Genomic DNA, 12,425 nt, shown 5'->3' with positions numbered 1-12,425 from the left:
AATGGCTAGAAGGAAACAGTAAACTCTACCACATTTTAGAATAGCACCTCATGAAATTAGAAAAGGAAAGGCGGTTTTCCATAGAAAGATGAGTTACTGAGACATAAGCATTAAAAAGAAATTTGGTCACTCAATTGTGAGCTTATTTGTAAGGAATGATGTCGTCTCAGCTAATAAGTGAGATGAGAATACAAGCAGAAAGCACTAATAATTTTTTTCCAGTTGATATTAATTCCTAGTATGACCCGAAGCACAAGAATTTTAATGGACAAACTAAAACTGAGGATAGGAATCTAAAGCATTACTCAGAAAATTCAGGGCCTCAAGTCTAAACAAGAAGTCCCAAACGCTGCCCAGCCACTTGAGTACAAGTTTCTGTGTGCTTCCCTGCCCCTAGCTGTACTCTGATGTTTTCCTACTACATGTACCCAGCAGTATCATCACCTTGAGTGAGATGAGCATTTTGATAACTGAAGCTCATTTTGATTTCAGCTCAACAAAATTTGGTGTTCCTACACTTTAATTATCCCAGGGGACAAATAATCCAAGAGACACAGTCAGAACATACCCAGGATCATTGACAGCTTTAATTCAAGTAATTCATAGTAGCTATGGACCTTTTCATTAGCCTAACAATTTAATGTAACACAAATTATTCTGAAATAGAAAATCTGCCTAATACTCAAGTGCTATTACAACCTACAGCATAATATACTGAAGTGTAACATGCACTGAATAAAATGGAGTAGAATTTCACACTACAGCTATTTCTAAGGCTAATGTTCAAGCAAGTTCCTTGGACCTCCTTTTGTTATTTCTCTTTTAATTAGTTCATATTGGGAAAGTATTTAGGTAAGGAGCAGGTACTACATTTTGCAAGACTATGGGTTTGACAAAGGAAATTCTTTATCTTGGAAAGACACGGGGAAAATCACGTAGATGCATCCTTATTTGTCCTACACCATCTGTTTCACATCTCCTTGGCTCAAGGGCGCACTGCATTCCATTTTGTGCAACCTAAAACAGTACACCAAACCAATTCAACAGAAACAATTCCTACTTTAAACTACAGTTCTCCTCCAACACCAGCCACTTCTTTAGAGGACACAGAGGTATATTTATTGACTAAGAAGTAAGTGCATTATTCATTCTGTAGTTTAAACAGCAAAGCAAAGAAAGCATCATTTAAGCCTCCACACTACCATCTTGATTCTTTGAAGTTTCACAACCCTCTCTGATTAACAGTTACCCTCATACAAACAACTACCTACAACTATAACAACTGTATTCTCTTGGTTACATGTTAATATAGTAAGATAATTGTATCAATCTTACAATAACGAAATCACACCAACAAAACTTTAACTGCACATGAAAACATAGCATTGCATCTGAAACATTAAATGTGGAAGTTAGTAACTGAAAAAGGACTTAATGCATATATAGGTGACTTGTGATACAGATCCCACTAAATTTCACAGTAAGTTTTCCAAAGATTACACAATTAAACTTCTATGTCAGCACACATTAACATGCCATGCTTCCACTCAGCTGAGAGCATGTAATTGCTCTGGTGAAAGTGAGAACACACATGTTTTGGATGGCAGAAGACTGGCAAGGCTGAGGAAAGGCAGTAAGAGCAATGTACAATTATTATTCAGCAGTGCAATTGCATTTTTCTGTTTAAGGCTCCTATGGGAGGACTTACAAGTTATAGTTATGTAATTAAAGTTACTTTACATATAAGTATCACTGGTTAAATGGACAGTTAAAAATTCTAAAGCTATTCACAATTATTTTGCCTCACCTTGTTACAGAAAACTGTTAAATAAAATAAGTTTCTGAATTTGAAAGACTATTGCAACAAACATGTAAAATTAGTTATTTGATATTAAAGGAACAACTTAATTCTTTACTCCAAAGTGTGACAAATAAGGTTGCTAACCATATAGCTTAAGAACTATGAAACAGAAAAGGAAAAAAAAAAAAAATCACATTACAATGAACAGATTATATATGCAGTTTGTGGATTAACACAAGTGTAAAAAATTATAAAAGAGTTCATGCTGGAATAAAAGAAAAAGGACTAAACGAAACCTCTTATGTCACAAAAAAAAAAAAAAAGTGCAGGCAGAGGGGTTGGTTGGTTTGTTTTAAACATAGCCAATTCAGAAATCTTGCATCAACATAGGCAGCTTCACCATTTCAAGATGTCTTGGTTCTTGCTGCAGTTGTACTTCTGGTAAGGCTGTTCCAGAACTTCATGCCTGAATGTCAGAAATCTATTTCCAGCTTAAGCTGATAGACAGCTATCCCATCCCTCTCAGTCATCTTTTTGCTAGGTTAAACAAGCCAAGCTTTTTTAGCCTTCTCTTACAAGATGGACTTTCTGTTTCTTGGATGATCTTAGCCCTCTGTTCACCTGTTCATGTACAAATTCATTTTTCTTGAACACAAGTGATCATAACTGTACACAGTAATCCAGATAAAGTTCTACACTGGTGCCTTGTCCAAAAGGATTAATATTTCCCTATTTCTTCTACTAGAAATACCTCACCTAATACATCCTAGAAGCACATTTACCTTTTTCACAGCTGTGTAAGAGGGGTGGCTCACAGTAATCCTATGTTGAACTAATATACTCAAATCTTTCTTCTCTTGCTTCAAGATGAAGAGCTTCAATCCTACAGAAGATTTGCTTTCCTCAGTTTTCATCCAAATGAATACATTCACTAAAAAAAAAATCCTTTCCACCAAATTCACAATTTCACAGACCAATTTTGTGGACTGGAAATCATCCCATTCTGCACAATTTGGGCATGTTCAACCCTCTTAAACTGAAAGAACACAGTTTGGTGCAGAGCTGTGACAATTAATGCAAGCAGGACAGTCATATGCAACTAGCAGTTTTTAACTCACACAAAGACAAATGTTGGCCAGCAGAGTTGTTATATGGATCATGCCGAGAAAAAAGAGGAGAAAAAAAAAAGAAAGAAAAAAGCTTAAAACAAGTATTTACCTATCTTTTTTGTTCTTCCCTCTTTGTTTCCCTGCAAGAATCCGTAGTTCTTCTTCAGTGGGATGCTGATACCACCGTAAACTAAAGAAAAAGAAAATCTCAAGTAAAACAACATTAGTATTACCAATTTAGAGTGGTTTTCTAAAAAACCTATATAACAGAGCTCTATATGCATATTAAAGACAATGGTCATTTGCAACACCTAAGCAAAACACCCTTATGTGCAAGTACCAACTCTGCCTGAACAGAACAACCACAGATAAACTTCAGTTCTCTTCAGCGTATGAGATGCTTATTGATAATAGAAAGCTTTGCCACTTTACCATTCACTTCTCAAGACACCAAATTTTCAAGTTATCAGCAAATACAGCAAACAAGGTTGTACCAATATTGGAAAAAGTTCACTAGAATAATTATACCATTATAATTACCCATCAGAACCATATTCTAAATGATTTTATGAATATAATTATGCCTCACAAAAACCCAGCAATTTTCCAGAATCCAAAATAGCTATTATCAAATAACCATTACCAGCCTTTTTTCTGAGGCAGAGCACATCATATCATCAATATTCCTTTCCTAAACACCTCCTCAGTGATATCTTCAACTCCTACTTGAAAAAGTGCTATTAAAAAAAAAAAAATCACTAATTTACACATAGCTGAATGGCAAGTTTTTCCACTTTTACAAGTCAATGCACCATCCATTGCTCATTTACTTAAAAGCCAAGTAGTGGCAAGGAAATTGTGAAGAGGAAAAACAGAGATGGTTAAGTGTCTAACATTTTACCTTAATCTCTAAGCACGTCAAGAACTCTAGTAGCTGAAACAAGGCCTTTTCCACATTCAGAAAGGGAGGGTTGCTGTCCAGATGCAGGAAGGGTGTCACTCTGACCTCCATTCTGAAATGCTGAGGCACAGAGCCCAAGTATTAACAGGAACACACTTGGGAAATTTATCTGTATTTATGTGGAAGTACTTTTCTGGAGCAGGAGGCCACTAATTGGTGACAGGGATTAACATGGCATAATAGTTAGAGATGATAATGGAATCCACAACCGTCAGTACTTCTCACGTTGAGAAAATCTCATCAGGTAGGACCATTCAAATCTACACTGGCAAATTAGAGATTATGTTACATCCAATTTCAAAAAGGCAAAGCAAATCTGGAAAATAAACATCAAACCTAAACAATCTCAAGCCACTTGATAACACTTGATTCCCATCTCTGTTCTGGAAAGGCCTCCTGTCCCAAGTGGAAGTCTGGTCCATCTTTGTATTTGCAGAATATGTCCTTTCATGTAAATATAAAAAATTTTGTCATTCTTCAGGGAACATCATCTACACAACAAATACTGAAGGAGGTCCTCATGCTAAAAGCAGAAACAGTCCTAAATGCAAACAGCCACAACAAGCAATATTATACATCTTCTACCTTCCTTACGACAGCATAGACACTTCCATGTGTGCACACGTGCCACAAGAGACATTGGATAAGACTATGAGAAAGAATAGGTACAATTTTAAAGAGATGTACGTATCACTGAGCATATGCCTGCCTGGTAGGTCTTAAACAGGAGACATGGCCCATCTGTCCTGATGCTGTCCTCGACACTACACTGAACTTGGCTGAGGACAGGGAAATGGGAATAAAGAAAAATGGTGTGACAAAAATACAACACATTTTACAAGGAGCTTCCAGTTTCAGCAGTTTAATTGCTGGTATAACGAAGCATTAAACAGGCAGTTGCAAAATGCTCATGGACACCATCTTAAAACAACTTAAAAACTGGCGTAACGGATAAGTACCAGTTCAAGCCAGCAATATTACAAGGAATACAGTCTGGTTAATAGGGGATTCCATGAGCCTGTGTCAGTAGGTACTGCTGTGGTACAGAATCAGCTAAAGCTGGGATTTCTTCAACAGAAAACAACTTCAGTACCAGTCAATAATACATCACAGAGATCCAAACCATCACTGCAAGTTTCCCTTGAAGGAGTGTGAACACTGCCTGTTCAAAAACTGAAAATGCCAAATACTACAGACTTTGCATTAACAAGGAGTTGGGGGGGTGCGGGGAAATAAGAATTTTGTTGGGGGGGGGGGGGGGGGGCCATCAGTAGGAGTGAAAGTTATTTCATTCATTTATTTTTATCATGTGTGGTCCCAGCTGAAAAATTTGCTGTTTGCAAACTCTACTGCAAAAGAGACTTTGTTACGACTGAGAATCACACAGAAACCTGAGCATCTACGTTTTCATCCGAGAAGATAAAACTACACTGAAGATAAGAACTTCTTCCTATTTTTCACATGACCTAGAGAAAGTGGGGGAAAGGAGAGGGATTGTCTTCTGCTCTGTCATTCATCATCTCCCAGATCTGAACTTGGCATGCTGAGAGTACCGCAAGTAGTTCTGTAACGATGAAAATCACTGCTGGAAAGCTAATTTTTCAAAATCTTACCTGCACAGATATAGAAATAGTATATAATACAGCAGAACAGACAAAATTCTTGTTCTGTGTAACATCCTAACGCAAATCAAACACTTAAACCACAATTTGCTCTTAATTACACTACAGAATTATACTGCAAGTGATTCATAATTACAACTAATATGATATAAGAGTTTGGGGATTTTTTTAGTTAATAAACCCTACATACTTTGCATTTAAAATCTCAAAACCAAGAGATCTGAACATTCTCATAAAGGTAGAGCTAAAAAAAGTAGTTTGTATCTGTTTTAGCTTATATATGCTTAAAACTGACATGCCACAACTAATTACTCTGTAGCTTTGACATATCCAAGTTAGTCTGAGTAACAACAGCAGCACAGATATGCCCTAGTTAATTTGAATGAAGGTCATTAACGAATGTACAACAAAACATCCATTTTCCCCTATCTTCTTGAAGTGGCCTGAAAATAGAACATAGCTGAGCAACTTAAAAGCAACATTTTGGTAGAGAATGCTTTATTAGTTAAAAATGCAAAGGCCTATGCAGATACTTAGGCTGCCACTTCACTGACTTCAATAAGTAAGAATATTCAAATTCTGTTAAAGCTCTAAAAATAGCACTGATTGAAAAAGTTTGCGTTTCTTTACAAATCTAAGTAAATAGTTTTTTAACAGTCAATGACAGTTGTTCATTCTGTAAACAAATAATTATCTTATGTCTATCTTTCAAATTTTGAAATGTCTGTTTCCTTTTAATGGACTTTGAATGTAGACATACAGGCATCTTGAAACCAACTGGCCACTTAGGAGTCTCTGGCTTGTCTGGTAACATGTTTATCCTCCCTCCCATTCGGCAAGGGTTATGTGTAGAGATTTCAGACTATCTTGCTTAGAAAAGCCTCCCAACCCTTTGGAGGAAAGACACTTAAGCCCAATAACTTAAAAAACAGGTTTGGGAACCAAAGATTATTTGAAGTATATTGACAAAGGAAAGGAGGAGCAGGTGGTAACTTTTCCTAGGAAAGCTGGACTGCTTAATAGTGTGTCTGTCTGTCTCTGTATACTTACCTGTGTACAAAACCCTCCACCACCCCAACCACACAAGTCTGTCAAAGAAAACACTGTTGCAAAAAGACAGCACTAAGGAAAATGGATTAACGTAAAAGACAGTTTATCAGCTAAACTAAGAAGATAACTGGTTTTCTTTCTGCCACTAAAAGTCAGATTCTTGTTGCAGTGAAGCTCTGACTTGTTTTTATTTCTGGAAGACAGAATTATTTTGTCTCTTTACATAATTCTTGTATTCAGGAGGTTATTCACAATGACTGAAATTACAATGCACTAAAATAGTTACCAAATAGAAAAACACTGTAAAGCAACAATGAGATTTTCAAGGCTACTAACTTGAAAGGCAATAATAAGGGTCCCATTGACTTCAGTGGGAGCAGAATTCCATAAGCACAAGTGCAGAAATCCTGCTTTATGTATTTATCAATCTGTAAGTGTGCAAAGATAAAAGGAGAAAGGAATTATGAAAAATATTTGAACAGCAAACCTCTCCCTACCATTGGTACAAGGCATGCCTTAGAACAAGGATATAGTAAGTGAAAACTTCACAAGAATTAAGAACATGGGCATAATATTGAGCAATTCTTTTAAAAGAGCAATTAAATATTTAAATTTTGAAATAAAAATTTAAATAAATCTTTTAAACAGGACATAAAAAGTAGAAAATGTCATTTGAATAATTGCTGATAAAATTGCTATGGTAGTAACACACCTTAAAAATAAATGGTATGCAATTTCATATTCCTTAATATAAAGTTCTTTTTAGAGCACAAAAAAGGTGATTAACATCCTGCAGATGTGGTCAACAATGAACTTCACACAACTAAGAGTATGACTCCTGTTCATATTCACCTGACAATTACTGTTTTCCATTACACCTAACCAGTGATACCTAACACGCATCTAAACAACAATTACAGTAACCTTTCATTAGCAACTATTTGGGTGATGAAATGGGAAAAAGAAAAAAGTTGGTAATTCTGAGATGCAGAGGAAAAAAAGGCAATGGAAAATTATACAAGACTGGTTAAGACTCCTATGGAGCACATTATTATTCAAGGATACTCCTTCAGAAATCAGGGAGTAGAGATTTGGTATTCTCAAAATCTTAACAATTACAAAAGACAGTGCACTACCCTCTAATCATAAAAAGTGTTTTTCTTTCCAAATGAAAAAAACACAGTGCCTATGATTCTTTTAATATTTAAGATACTGATTTATATTCAAAACAGCTGCTGGGTTTCATTTTTATTATGGATACAGCCACACAGGGAATGCTCCCCTTGCAACTCATTATGTCTGTTTGATCTATTGTTATGAGGAAGTAGTGTACTGAAATTTATACTAATCCTGTCCTATGAAGTATTAAAAAAAATTGAATTTTTAATAAATACCTAAGCACTCTTTATATGCAAGGCTAATCAGCAGGTGGATTATCAAGAACACTGAGGCAGTGTAGAGAAAAAAAATCCATCCATTCTTCAGTGTCTAGTATTCAGTTTAGCTTTTTAATATTAAAGTATGTAGCTTGCACCTTTAATAATATAAGAGCTGGACAACAGCTAACTTTATGACTGATACAATTAATAACAACAAACAAGTCTGTTCTTTTACAGCAACACTGTCTTTATACCTTGAGCCTGTAAGTCAGGTGTCACAATGCTATGGTAATGAATTTAAGAACAGCAGATTAATTATTTTTCAAGAAAACAACCTAAATTAGCATGGTTTACTGTTATTACGCTAATGTATAATTGCATTACCATACTCACACACCATATAGCAACTGTTTCTTATCTTCTTACCTGCCACTACAGAGAAGCCAACGAGCAAGAGAATAGTGAGGTATGATCTTCTGTATGACACTAGCCATTACCATGGTAACCACCAACTGTACACCTATCACACCCTGTAGAGGAATAAGTTAATAACAAGTCAATATGCATTTTAGAAAAGTGCTAAGTACCTTTAAAAACAGATAAAAAAATTAAAAATACCTTGTATGGTAGAGATAACATTTTTTGGTTCTTTTTAAACTAGAGGGGGAAAAAAACATACTGTGTCAGTTTTCAAGAAATCCCCTGGAATTGGCTATAATCAGTTACATACTTCATCAAAGGGAAAAAGCATTCCCAGGTCACAAGGCTAGTAGCATATGTCCCTCTTTCACAGACTGTAAGGCCACATGTGGATGTGGCATTTCACAAGACATTATGCCTTAAAATTACATCACTGATTACAATCTTGGGGTTTGTGGTCTCTTCAGTTCTGACAGGATTTAACAGCTGACACTGCACAAAAACCCTGGAATTAACAGTAATTCACAACATCTGCATCATGAAATTTCAGCCTTTGAGAGGGGAGGGCACACAGGCATCAGCATAGCTTCACTTCAACATCCAACCCTTGATCAAGATTTGGCACTTCAGCAGAGCCAGCAGCAATCTCATTCCCAGTCACTCAGCAAACTTTATTTCTGATTATTGGTTGTTGCTGGGTTTTGGGTTTTTGGTTTGTTTGGTGGTTTTTTTTAAATAAAGCAACTTTAAACTTCCAAAGCTAAAAAACAATGAGTGAAATGTTGTATCGGATTACTTTTATCCTGCACATAAAATTCTGTAAAGTAATACTAAAACCATGTTAAAAACCAGCATGAAGCATGTACACAATATTTCTTCTATCTACAAGCAAGATTTTCATGCTTAAAACATCACAAGCAATAGTAAAAAGAAAAAAGTATCAAACACAGATAGGCAAGGGAAATTTACAGAAACATACAAGTAAAAAGACACTAAGAATCAATGAAATAAGCTATTTCCACTCTTTTAAACTGTTTTCCAGAATGTTTTCTCATGGAAAGGAATACAAGCACTTTTTCAATGAGCACACAAAACACCACATTTAAGTGGTGGCATATAAAAGTTCATATTCACTTTCACTCTTAGATATCAAGTTTCTGATATTGCTAGTTACTAATAATATTTTGAAGAAATATTTCCTTCTATAGTTGTAGAAGTTGGGAATTACACTTCACTAGCTTTACACTAATGCAATGTGCTATAGAAGGTCAGGAGGCAAAAGTATTTCCACCTATGGAAGCAGTACGCAATTAAACATTGGCAAATAAAACACAGATTAGGTCACACACTTGTGAAGCATTTTTTCCACTATTCCCCAAAGCAAGGAGGATTTGTCCCTTGAGAACATCCCACTAGTTGTAGTATGCAGTGGCATGCAGTACTGCCATTGTTCAAACACATCCTCTCCCACCTAGCACACCTGTTCTCTTGGAGGAAATTTAACCACACATTATTTTTCCCAGAAGTTTCTCTCAATATAAAGATAATCTGGAAAAAGAAAGAGCAATTCTTACAGAATGGTGGAACAGCTGAGGTTGGAAGGGACCTCTGGAGATAAACTAGTCAAACCTTCCCCAATAAGAGAGGGTCAACTAGAAGAGGTTGCTCAGAGCCATGTGTTCAGTCAGGTTTTGAATGTCTCCAAGGATGGAGACTCTACAACCTCTCTGGGCAACCTCTACCAGTGTTTGACCATCCTCGCCTTAAATAGTTTTTTTTCTTTCTTATGTTTAAAGAGAATATTCTGTGTTGTGCCCATTGCCTTTTGTTCCTTCACTGGGCACCACTAAGAGTCTTGTTTCACCTTCTTTATCCCTCCCCATCAGGTATTCATACACATGGATAAGATGCCTACTGAACCTTCTCTAGGCTCAATGGTCCCAGCTCTCTCAAACTCTCCTTGTATGACAGATGGTCCAGTCTCTTCACCATTTTTGTGGCCATGCGCCAGACCCTCTCCAGTAAGTCCATTTCTGTCTTGTACTGGGCAACCGAAAACCAGACACAGCACTCCAGTGTCTCACCAGTACTGAGCAGAGGTGAGCACCTTTGCCAGCCTGGTGATTCTCAGCATACTGCAGCCCACGGCACTGTTGGCCGCCTTTGCCACAAAGGCTCACTGCTGGCTTATGGTCAACTTTGTGATCTCCAGGATCCCCAGGTCCTTTTCTGCTAAACTGTTTTCCAGGTGAACAGCCCCCAGCATGTACTGGTGCCTGGGCTTACTCCTCCTCAGGAATATTGGCACTTCCCTTTGCTGTGCTGCCTGACATTCCCATTGACCCTTTTCTCCAGCCTCTGAACAGCAACACAACTACTTGACATAGCAGCCACTCCCAAGTTTTGTATCATCTGCAAACTTGCCAAGGGTGTACACTCTTCCACCTTCCAGGTCATTAACGAAGGCGCTAAACAACACTGGCACCAGTACAAACTCCTGGGGCACATCATTAGTGACCAGCCTCCAGCTGGACTTTGTGCCACTAATCACAACACTTCGAGCACAGCACCTCAGTCAGTTTTTAGTCTACCTCACTGCTCACTCACCTAGTCCATACTTCCAAAACTCATCAGTCTACCTATGAGGATGTTACGGCAGACACTGCTGAAAGCCTTGTTAAAGCAAAGATAAACAATATCCACTTTGCCACTTATCCACCAAGCTAGTCGTTTCATTGTAGAATGCTATCACGTTGGTCAAGCATGACTCACCCTTCATAAATCCAACCTGACCACTCCCCAAACCATTTTATCTTTAATACATTTGAATTTAATTTCCAGAGTTATTTGCTTTATTACCTCCTTTAAGGGTATTAAAAGGGGATTTAAGGGGATTAAGGGGAGGCTGACCAGCCTGCAGTTCCCATATTCTCACTTGAAGGCAGAAGATACACCTGACTTCCGAAGTCCTCAGCAACTTCCCTTGATTGCCATGACCTTTCAAAGACAGAGTGAGGGTGGCCAAAGAGAGTGAGTGACCTCACAACAACATTGGCCACTCCCTCAGCACTGGTGGGTGCATCCCATCAGAACCTATGGACTTGTGTATTTACAATTTGTTTAAATGTTCCCTAACATGAGAGTCTTCCATGAAAAGTAAGCCTTCATTGCTCCAGACTCTCCTACTGGTTCTCAGGAGCCTGGGATTTCTGAAAACAAACTTTAACAGTGAAGACCAAGGCAAAGGCAGCATTAGCATCTTGGTCTTCATCACGTCCTTTGCCATCAGGTCTCCTGCTCCAGTCAGCAGCAGGCCCATGTTTTTCTGTCACAATACATTTGCTGTTGATATACTTGTAAAAGGTCTCCTTATTGTCATTCATGTTCTGCGTCACACTCAATTCCAGGTGGACTTTGGCTTTCCTAACCCCACCCCTACATGCTTAGTTTCTCCATATTCCTCCTGGGTGACCTGACCCTGCTCCCACCTCTTGCATACTTCCTTTCTATGTTTTGAGCTTTGTCATGAGCTCTGTGTTCATCCATGTACATCAGGATGGACTGTTCTTGAGCCTGGCAGAGGGGATCCTTGAAAGTCAACCAGCTTTCCCAGACACCTCTTCTCTCCAGGACCATGTCCCACAGGATTCTTCCAAGCTGAGGCGTGATCAGGACAAAGTCTGCTCTTCTGAGGTGTAGGACTGTGAACCTGGTATTTGCCTCATTTCCTTCTCTCAGGTTCCTGGACTCTACCATCTGACGGTCACCGTGGCAAAGGCTACGTGACGTTCACATCACCGATCAGTTCTTCCTTGTTTGCAAGTCTGAGGTCCAGCAGAGCACCTCTCCTCATCAGGTCCTCAACTACCTGTGTGAGGAAACTGCCATCAAAGCACATAAAAAATCTCCTGGATTGCTTGTGCCCAGCTCTGTTGCCTTTCCAGAAGATCTGGGGTAGTTAAGTATCGTATAGGACCAGTGCCTGGAAACCTGAGGATTCTTCCCAGTGTCTGAAGAAGGCCGCCTGTTTCACTTCTTCACGATTAAGACTATCTACAGCAGACACCTACAACATCACGCATG

General features: G+C 38.1%; 1 protein-coding gene across 3 annotated transcripts in view; it reads right to left on the bottom strand.

Annotated features, from left to right (window-relative positions):
* The window catches only part of TMEM161B (transmembrane protein 161B), a 52,523-nt gene that overhangs the window by 32,496 nt on the left and 7,602 nt on the right, over positions 1-12,425 (bottom strand). For all 3 annotated transcript variants that reach the window (XM_049796521.1, XM_049796522.1, XM_049796523.1), the window contains exons 2-3: positions 8,349-8,452; positions 3,020-3,100 (exon numbers count right to left, since the gene is read on the bottom strand). In XM_049796521.1, the coding sequence (XP_049652478.1) occupies positions 3,020-3,100; positions 8,349-8,452 (185 nt within the window). The remainder of the gene's footprint in view (positions 1-3,019; positions 3,101-8,348; positions 8,453-12,425) is intronic.

Source organism: Accipiter gentilis, chromosome Z, assembly GCF_929443795.1.
Source record: "Accipiter gentilis chromosome Z, bAccGen1.1, whole genome shotgun sequence".
Lineage (NCBI taxonomy): Eukaryota > Metazoa > Chordata > Aves > Accipitriformes > Accipitridae > Astur > Astur gentilis.
The sequence above is the reverse complement of the archived record's forward strand: the minus strand, read 5'-3'. Positions and strand labels throughout refer to the sequence as shown.